This window comes from Austrofundulus limnaeus, unplaced genomic scaffold (genome assembly GCF_001266775.1).
Source record: "Austrofundulus limnaeus strain Quisiro unplaced genomic scaffold, Austrofundulus_limnaeus-1.0 Scaffold2, whole genome shotgun sequence".
NCBI classification, from domain to species: Eukaryota; Metazoa; Chordata; class Actinopteri; order Cyprinodontiformes; family Rivulidae; genus Austrofundulus; species Austrofundulus limnaeus.
The window spans coordinates 4,718,753-4,728,951 of NW_013952404.1; the positions used below are offsets into that span (position 1 = coordinate 4,718,753).

Below are 10,199 nucleotides of genomic sequence, written 5' to 3' on the forward strand. Positions count from 1 at the left end.
GTCGTGTACGTCACACTCATGCTGCCGGAAAGCGACAATTACAAATATATTAATCACAATTTTACAGCGATAGCAGCTGCAGCATATTTTTAGTGGTTTTTTTTTAAATAAAAATGTCGGGAAAGGCTAAAGAGATTTTACAGTTGGACCTGTATGGTTTACTCGGTATAGAAAGCGTTGCTACAACGAAAGAGGTAAGAACATATTGAGCTCTTGTTGTTAGTATGCAGATAACAAGTTGTTTAAAGCTGTTATTGCTTTTTTTAAAATATTATTTTTTAACTTTGACCCAACGGGTGAATAATGAAAAGGCTGCAGGGCTACGACGTTTTTGGTTTTGCGTACAAGGCTAATGCAGCATGTTGCCATTTAGCTTGTGTTTGCATCGTGTAAGCGTGTTATTTAACGTAACCGTAWGGCATTTGATCAAACAATGCAAATTTCTGAAGTGTATAAATTGAAATAATTTTATTTTAGCAGGACTTTACACGCATTAATGCCTTAAAACAGGTAAACCTGCTAAAGGCTAAAATTTTGCTGTTGTAGTATACCAGGTGGGCCAGTAGATGGTGATGTCGCATCAGGCAGCTGCGTGTGTGGTGTACATCAATCTAATCTAAATCCATCTAAACGGCATATATATATATATATATATATATATAATGTCTATAATTCCATACCGAATATTGTTTATTCTGGAAGCAGAAATGTGAAGATTTGTAATACAGTTGGCAAATGATTAACAATGTATTACTAATGTATGGTGATTTCTGCATAGCAAAAACAAATTTTACAATTTTTATTAAGTTTTCCTTCTTCTTCCCTTATTTTACATTTCAATCCTCAGCCATAAGTGGTTAACCATAATGCCTTTAATCCTGCCTCTTTCCTACAACCAGCTCTCTATCAAAAATCCACCGGCCCAAAGGGAAATTAAAATTGCTGCCAAAACGAGGGAAGAAGTTAATTTCTTAATTGGATTTCAAAGTGTTCCCCTCCCCAGAGGATTATCCCTGAGGAAGTCAGTGGTTGTGGCTTGGGCTCCAAAATTGAGAGGTCTGGTTCTGTGAGGTCCGGTGATGGTTGAGCGAGATAGCGGATTTGTGTGTGTGTGTTGCATTAAACCAGCAGGGCTTACAAAAATGTATCTAATGTGTCAAGACAAACGCCATTAGATGGGCCACTTATTCCAGTCGTGAATCACACAGAAAAGGAAGGAGCTCATCTCAGAGTCTGTTTATGTGGGTTTAGTCTGAGTTTTACAGCTCGTAAAATACGACTTTGACGTAGGAATCTTGCGTTTTGCGTATGTCCTCTGAATTTTGTGTCTTAATGCGTTTTTATTATCAATGCTACTGAACTTCCTCTGCCCCTGGCTGTCTTGAGAACGGCATAGGAAAAATGACTTATTAGAGTTTATGATTTAATCATTGTAAATGACTGAGGTTTGTTTTATTGTAGTGCTGAGGAATAGCTACTAGAGTTTTACCTACCACAGATTGCTTGGTAATTGTAAAACAATGTCAACAGCCAAGACCACACACAATTTCCTGTGGTTTATTTAGCTACTATCTTGCTAATATACACATTACATAATAGGTTGCAGTAAACACTGAAACATGTGGTGATTTATTTTCAGGCAGAACATACAAGTGCATTATAGCAGCTTATTGCAAACACATGGGTCTTAATAATAAACTACATATTTTATGATTTGCTTGTTTGGAGCAGGTAGATATTTGCTTYCAGTGCATTTATTTTTCTTCTCTATTCTGGGTTTGCTCATCTTTCCATTGCAGCTATCCCCCTCCTTTCTTCCTGTTGTAGTTATTTTTCATCTGATATCATGYAAATAGTTCAGCGTTGCAATTATGAAGGATGGGTTCATGGCAGATCTGGCATCTTAACAGCTTTACTGGCTAGAAGCCACCAAGACAAGTTTGTCAGTTTTAATATGGGCACCAAAGCCCAGTAATGAGGACAAGATGTGTGTATACAGTGAAGACAGTAGCAAGAGCAGTACATAGTCATCTTTTTTTTTTCCCACCATGCACTAACCATTAAGCTACTGTTGACCTGCTGCTGCGTAATTTGTTGTTGCTGCTTTTTTTACTTTGTGGCTCCTACTTTCACAAACCAAAGTGTAGAAGCTGAGAAATTTCCTTCCTTCAGTTTGTTTCATATTTAAGATGTAAAACATTAAGACGTCACGAGTGAGTATTATTAGAGATGCTAGACGATGTCAAATAATGTTGTTTAAAAGTTTTTATGGGTTTCAGAGCTGAATATAAAATTTAGTCTTATGTGATTGATATGAAATGCACAAAAACAGCATGACAAGCTCCTACCAACACACGTGCTATCATTTTCAAATGCTGTTTTTTTTTCTGTTTGATCGATGAGTTCCAATCTCTTCAAGCATAAATTAACATTTGCACTGAAGGGAGCAAATATACATTATTAAGAAAATTAAAACAAAACACCAACAGCACATAGAGACAGGATATCATGATGAATGGAGGCTGAACAGAACAAGAAGGAAATTATTAAGGAGGGAGAGAAATGAAGAAAATAAATAAATTCTTGAAATACAAGGAGGAAAAATCACATATTAATGATTGGCCATGACACGTTCTCAAAAACGTAACCAATTAAGTTGTTTGAAACAGCTTAGCTGGTTAGGTTTTTGTCCTGTTTGATAGATTTATGCACATTTAACATTTAGCCTCACAAGATGAAAAACCCATAAAATATTTTTTAATTGAGAACAAATAAGGAAGTTAAAAAGAATGTTACCTTAGATTCATTTAATTAATTCTGGTTAAAAAAAAAGCTGTTGCACTGTTCACTTCATTTTGCATTTTAAGACATCATAAGACTCTTGGCAAATTCTCACAAATAAAGCATAATCTTATTTCTCAAATTGTATCATGGGAAAATTTTAAGCACAGACAACTCAAACATCTTGGCTTTGATTGGCTACATAACGACTGTTTTTTATTTTTTCTGTATTGTCTCTTTACAACTCTTTGTCACAGCAGTAGTTTTTGTAATGGTTTTCTTGTCTTGTTGCTGAAAAAGAAAAGTATGTTGAAGAGAAACAACAAAAACATTGGGGGCATTTAGACAGAACCGTGACTGGAAGAAAAAGAAAAGAAAAATGAGAGAGGGGCTAAAAAAGGGAAAAGGTTTGAGGCCAACAGCATAAAAGTCTGGCTTTAGTCCATAGTCCTGCGTGTCAGTCTCAATCTTTAGAGGGATGCTGTGTGCCAAACAGTGAGACTAATTACCCCCTAATAATGTCTAGTCTCTGGAAACCCATTCAGCAAACCAAATTCTCATTTATATTTTGAGCTATAATTTAAAACTTGCCATGTTTAGAAGCTGCCTGAGACGATTATATGAGCATGGCTCACTAGAGACTCATTGAAGTTGTATAATTGTGCAGAAGCTTAGCTGTACAGCCTAATCTATTAGAGTTAGTTGCCATGGAAATTTGTTTAAAAATGTTGTTTAAAAGGCTTCATCCTAATGGATACTCCTTTCAGTCTGATTAGCTTTCTCCACTTTATAATTTGTTTTCCTCCCTGGAAATTCAGCTTTGTACACTTTTTAGCATGCTCTGTAAATATGCAAAGCTTAAACAACCTACTGGGAAATGCTGCATTTGCCAGTAAATAAATTCAAATATTTCCCAGACATAAAAAAAGGTGTTCCCAATTTTTATGGCCCATAGCATTCTGGGGCCCATAGCATTCTGGGGCCCATAGCATGAGTGAAAACACGCAGAATGTTAAAATGTTTGATTAGGATTGGTCGGAACATCTTTGTTTGTGTTCGGGCTAAGCTAGAATGTGTGTGTGTGTGTGTGTGTGTGGGGGGGCGGGGGGGGATGTATGCGGCAAATCCTTAGCATGCAATGCATATAAGTGTGAGCATGTGTTTTTTTGTGGTTGCGTGCAAAAAACTTCAGCGCTGCGTTCCTTCACAGGTCTTTAAGGAAAGTTTCTTTTTCAGCTTACGCGACTTTCACCAAAGAAGCTGACTTCTAATGAAAACCACCTTGACATTAACTGGTTCCTAGAAGGACCAGTAAATGGTTAATATTTAAAGCAGTGACCCAGAGTTACAACAAATTGATTCTAACCTTCACATGACATTATAATTTTTCCAGAGTATTGGTTGTTTTTTCCAACTTGGCTCTCTAAACTTTTTAAAGATATTGCTTACCAGGCTGATATATTATTGGTGGCTGTGTGGTGTAACATTTTGTTCCATCAGTACTGTTCACATAAGACAGATAATACTGGGTTGCTACCCTAGATGGCCATATTTATTTAACTAACTGGCAAAGAAGAGGATAGTTTGGACAGTTTGCTGTGCAAAGCATGCCAAAGCGACTGATGTGAAAAGACTGACTTAGGTGCTAGTTTGATCCAAAAAATACAATCAGACTTTTATTCATACCAAGGTCCAAATTCTTTATTTTTCCTATGGAAGACTTACAAAAATCTCAATGTAATTATCATTTTTATAAGGATTTTGGTTTTCTGGGATAAGCAAACTGGAGCTGGTAAAAGTTTTACTGATGTTTTGTGTCCAAAATATGTGTCTTAGTGGTTGTTTTCTGCTTCCCTACCAGATTAAAAAAGCATACAGACAGAAAGCTTTGACATGCCATCCAGACAAGAACCCAGACAACCCAAAAGCAGGTAAGTGACAACAACCTTCTCTCCGTTCTGAGCCACAGACCTGCCATTGTTCTGAACAATATGTTTGAACCGTTTGTTAATAGTGCAGCTCCAATGCAGGACTTTGATTGAATTTAATGCTGCCAGACAGTCTACCCACAACGCAGTGTCGCACAGCTAACCAGGGCTTGTTTCCTGCTGTCTGCCTTCCCGTCAGACATCACCAACGCCACCATCGCACCAGTGTTTCCACAGTCCGTGCACCTCAGGTCCTCGAGCTGCCTCGCAGTCTGTTGCCAGGCAGTATGTCAACAATTAGACCAGGAAATTTTAGTGTAGGTTTTTGTCAGCAGGGGAGCAGAAAGCACCTTGCACAAAAGGCTGGTAATGAAGAATATTTTCAAGTGAGATTAATGTGGTTGCTGGGTGGCTCTGAGCATTTTTGAATATGACAAGAAAGAAGGAAGAAAAAGGGAAACTGGTAGAGGTTGGGGGTTGAGAGAGGGATAATACAAAAGCAGGAGGTCGGTTTCCCAGAAATAGAAAAGAAGTGGTTTGGAGGGCCTCAACACTTGAACCCACACATGGACAGGCTTGGCCTGGAAAGCAGAACACGTTTTGGGACTTGCAGCTCCCTAAATGAAGGCTGCACGCACGTAACGCTAAGAGGTGACTTAGGGTTTATGATTCTTTTCTGATTGAAGATCCCACTTAATATCCCTCATTTTTCTTCAACCAACCATGTTGTGACACTCAGAGCTGCCTTTTGGGCATGACAGGTCCCCCCCCCGAGTTGGATTTTATTCTAACCCATTATGTCCATGGAGGTAACCTAACCGCTTCTGCTGGCAGCTCCATCTCCAGAGCCTTCTGTTTGTGTGCACTGCCAGTCCCCACAGGGAGTAACTGTATCAGCCTGTTAGGCCTCCCGTAAGTGAATGATTATGCTTGGCCAGGACGGTGCAGTGATGTGCCGTTTGGAGGATGAGCTGGGGGGAATGTGGTCTCCCAGTGTACATTTGTGTGAGCTAAATAACAGCTGGTTTAGTGGCAAACGGAAGATGGATGGGGAGAGGTCAGAACAGTCCATTGTCATTGGAGGAAACAGGTTTTATGAGACTTATGGCAAATTTTAAGCATTAAATGTCTCAGCTGGTGTCGTGTGGACACCAGTCATTTTTGATTTAATATTTCTTTATATTCACATCTTCTCTTCACTCTATAAATGCACCATCTTTACCTTTTACTGCCTTCAAAGGTTACAACCATTATTTCTTAAAAAGAACATATGTAAAATCCACGTTTTTAGCTGTTAAATGCATTTTGTTGTGTACTTGGAGTCTCTAGAAAGGTTTAATTTAGTCTCTCCCGGTGCTGCAAAGATCTTTATACTCTGTTTGGGTCATATTATTCAACCCGTTCAGTTTTCTCTATTGTTTTTAAATATCTTTTTCTGAACTATCATATTTTGCGATGGAACTGTCAAATAAGGTCTGAACTTACCAACTTTCTCCTCTGGCTCTGGGTCAGACTCTGGCTCCAACATATAAGGCTGGATGCACAAGTCTACTAGGGCTGTGTATTGGCAAGAATTTGGCGATACGATACATATCATAACAGAGGGGTCATGATACGATATATCCCGATATATTGCGATACTATAAGCAAGGCAATATATTGCGATATACTGTATTGCGATTTTTTGTCCAAAAATTCTATTAAATAAAAACCTCTTACTGAAAAAAAAAAGAAAAGCTAATGTTTACTTACAATGCTTACATTGTCTCCTACAATGCTAATGCTACCCTTACTCTCTGGCGCTCAAGAGGTAGAGGAGCCAAATGGCTGGCTCATTGCTGCCAACTAGTGATCAGAGGATGAACTACAACATAAAAATAAATGGTTGGCAAGAAAGTTGACATTTTAAACCTTAATTAAAAATCAATAMRGGSYTTWRRAWWWYSRATACAGTATCGGGAAATGAAATATCGCGGTATTTCAGTGTATCGATATTTTCTTACACCCCTAAAGTCTACTGATGTTGACATCTTTTAATTAATTTGTAAATAAAATGTTTCTGTGCCGCTATATAGTCCTAAATCCCTTCCTCAAACTGCTTTGGATGCTGGAAGGGGGGCAGGGAGAAAAGCACCTCATTTGGATTTAAAGAGACAGCATCAAAATGAGTTGAGCTGAGACAGAAAAGGAGTGAACAAGAGGATTGTGGAGTTACAGTAAGGAGGAATTCAGACCAAAGCATAACAGTTTCACTTAGACCCCAATAAATGATTTAAATGTGGAAAAGGATTTAAAACCATCACATCTCCTTTTAATTTTTTATTTGTTATAGTTTGTCTGTTTTATTTTACCTGAATTCTTTGCATTCAGCTGCAGGTGTTCCAGTAATGCCCCATCTTTCATTTCTCTCCTGTAGCGGAGCTCTTCCACCAGTTGTCTCAGGCTCTTGAAGTTCTCACTGATGCTGCTGCGAGAGTAAGATCAAAGAAGTTTTTAAACTTGTGAAAAGGATCCTAATCCTATTTAATCCACATCCACACTGACAGTTTATCCTAATGATTCATGCTGGTTTCAGGCTGCCTATGACAAGATTTGTGCTGCCAAGAAACAAGCAGAAGAAAGAAACCGGAAACTAGATGATAAAAGGAAGAAAATTAAACTTGGTGAGTCATTTTTCAGTCTGTCTGTGGGTTAATAGTTATTTTAATTCATTAATGTGATCGTAGCAGTTGCATTAATATTAGAAAAGGAAAATTCAGCTTCTAATGAAACATAAAATTTTTGTGTAAACTAGCCTAAAGCTAACATTCACTGAGATAAAAAGATAAATTGTTAACATCTGAATACGTTGCTGTACATGTCTGCTCTTATGGCAGACTTGGAGGCCAGAGAGAGACGAGCAGAAACTCAAAGCCAAGATGAGGTGCAAATCACAAGAACGCTCGAACAAGAGGTGAGAATATCTTTATTGAAGCCTTATGAGCGACTGTGCTGCTTTACGCATTGGAAAGGATGCAGAAAATCAAATAAACACAGTGGAGGTCTCAGATATTGTCTGGAAACTAGATATTTGAATTCATCCAGGAAACTCTGAAGCAAAAGCAGGTGCTTTATTCTGGTTTCTGTCAAATACTTTTTCCTGATTGAGTTGAAATCTCCCAAAGACCTGGGTCTGGATCAAAAAGCCCCAACTTAGGGYTTTTTTAAAAATTATTGTTACCACAGTGTTATGTTTTTCAATAAGCCCATTAGAGAATATTGCACGACTTTGTTCAGAATGCAAGTAATAAATGGTAGTGGTGCTTGATGAGAATTGGCTTGTGCTTAACGAGTTTAATATGGCAACATATAAAGAGCTGTGGTTTGGGCAGAGGAGGGAAATGTCAGGTTGTAGCTTACTGATAAAGTTGATTTACTGTAAGTGTTTATCCTAGCTTCTTTTTTGTCTGCAAATTGTGCGTGGGGGTTTGTAAATATCACTTTATTACATGTCTGTTTCTGAAAAAGATTGCYCGTTTACGAGAGGAGGGATCCAGACAGCTTGAAGAAGAACAGAGGCTCGTCAGAGAGCAGATTCAAAGAGAAAGAGAAGCCAAGCATCAATCAGGAGAACACACTCACAGAAGTATGTCCACTTCCAGGATTTAAGTATTATCAATCATGCAATTCAAGATGATCCAAAGCGTTTCGGTCCAGTCATTCCAATAAATCTAGTTTGTTACGCTGAAGTCTTTTCACTGCCCTGAAATCCCTGTTTAGTGAACTTCTATATTTCTCAGTCAGCCTAACCACAGCTGCCGCTGTTCACCCTGTGGTTGACCAGATATTATTCAGATAATGGACAATAACAAAAACTGAACTTATCCGAGACGAGGGCTATTTTAGTGTTTTTAACACAACTTTGGCAACGTTTCATAGGAATGCCAAGAGCAAAACATGCACACACAACAGCCCATCAGAGCTCTTTGGTAATACTTTTGTTTTCATTAAAAATCTGTGGAGTCGTGCGGAGATGTAAACCTGACCCCTTTTAATGGCTGAACAATTATTTGTTCACATTTGCTACATAATTTGAGTCTTTTATTTGCACGCATCAGGGCTCCGTCTGTAAGAGCCAGAACTTTTAACACGTGACCACCATCATTTAGAAGTTCTCTGCCTGCTCCCTTGACTACACTCTAGCACCATATTTCAATTAAACAGTTGTTTCTTTGTGTTTTTCCTTTGCTGTGTCAAATTTCCCTAATGCTTTTTTTTGGTACAGAGTCTGGAGGGGAGAGATGTTCCAAGAACAATGTGACCCCCAAACTGAAGGTAAGATTTGCAGCTATGGGAATTTAGTCAGTGCTTATGACTGAAGGCAGGTCAGGGTTAGGACTGAAGTCTTTGGAAAATAAAATTGTGTGTGAGAGCAGAGGTTCAGCTCTGTACGAATGAAAGAACAGGCGATAGCCATTTGTAATTTATTATTCAGAGACCACATATGCTGTCTCACCATGGAGCACACATGTTATATTAAGAGCAGAGTAGGCACAGCGTCGTCAGGGGACCGGTATTTATGCCAAAAAAAGGCTTATTACATTTCCTCCTGCAAAGACCCTGTTCTGCGTGTATTAAAGGACACAGGGGATATTAGCTAATCTGTTTATACATTAAATCTGGTTTTAAGAATATTAAGTCTTCCCTGATGTTTGTTTGTCTACAAAACACAGACAGCAGAATTTTACTGCTTAGATTTATGTTGAGGAAATTCTAAAATCCCGTATTTCATGTTATGCAGATATTTTTGCCTTGCAATTGAATCTAAATGTGCAAAGTTCCCTTCATGTGAACTACCTCTGAGACTCAGAGGCATGTGTATTAAAGTTGCATTTAGTGATTGCCACATGTGTCAAAATTGAGGCCCGCGGGCCAAATCTGGCCCTCGTTAACACTTAATCCAATCCCAAAGGTAATATTTTAAATGTAAAATAGCAGTTTTATTATTTCTCTTTTTGTCACTGTGTAGGCCTGTCACAATAAGCAATAAATCAATTAATTACATAATAAATTAGAATGAAGTCAATAAAAAAATTAGGTCAATCATTTTCATTAACTTGCTAGTTTGTTTTCTTGTCTTCATGTCTCCCTTTTTCTACTCTTTAGCATAAGGAGGAATGAACTCTCGCGACAGTTAGGATGAGAGCCCTGTGAGAAGGCATTTAGCTAGAGTCTTCAGTTTTTCGATGCCTTCTTTTAGTTGGCCACTCAGAACACCATGCTGATCCTTGGGTTCGCCCCTAGGAAGTTAGTTTTTTTTACACTACAAAAGTTTAGTAAAGTTGCATAAACTTCGTAATTATTTTATGAAGACACAAAGAATAAATTGTGCCAGCTTGGGTAGAGGTGGGTAGCGAGCGTGCATAAATTTTGTAATTTCTGTTAAGCTTTGTAAGCAGTGTTTGTGTGTGTGTGTGTGTGTGTGTGTGTGTGTGTGTGTGTGTGTGTGTG

General features: G+C 38.3%; 1 protein-coding gene across 1 annotated transcript in view; it reads left to right on the forward strand.

Moving 5' to 3' along the window:
* dnajc17 (DnaJ (Hsp40) homolog, subfamily C, member 17) overlaps positions 1-10,199 on the forward strand; it is a 35,309-nt gene continuing 25,110 nt past the window's right edge. The window contains exons 1-7 of the mRNA XM_014011964.1: positions 1-194; positions 4,643-4,712; positions 7,126-7,184; positions 7,285-7,372; positions 7,586-7,662; positions 8,217-8,334; positions 8,974-9,023. Coding sequence (XP_013867418.1) covers positions 114-194; positions 4,643-4,712; positions 7,126-7,184; positions 7,285-7,372; positions 7,586-7,662; positions 8,217-8,334; positions 8,974-9,023 — 543 coding nt within the window. The 5' untranslated portion in view covers positions 1-113. The remainder of the gene's footprint in view (positions 195-4,642; positions 4,713-7,125; positions 7,185-7,284; positions 7,373-7,585; positions 7,663-8,216; positions 8,335-8,973; positions 9,024-10,199) is intronic.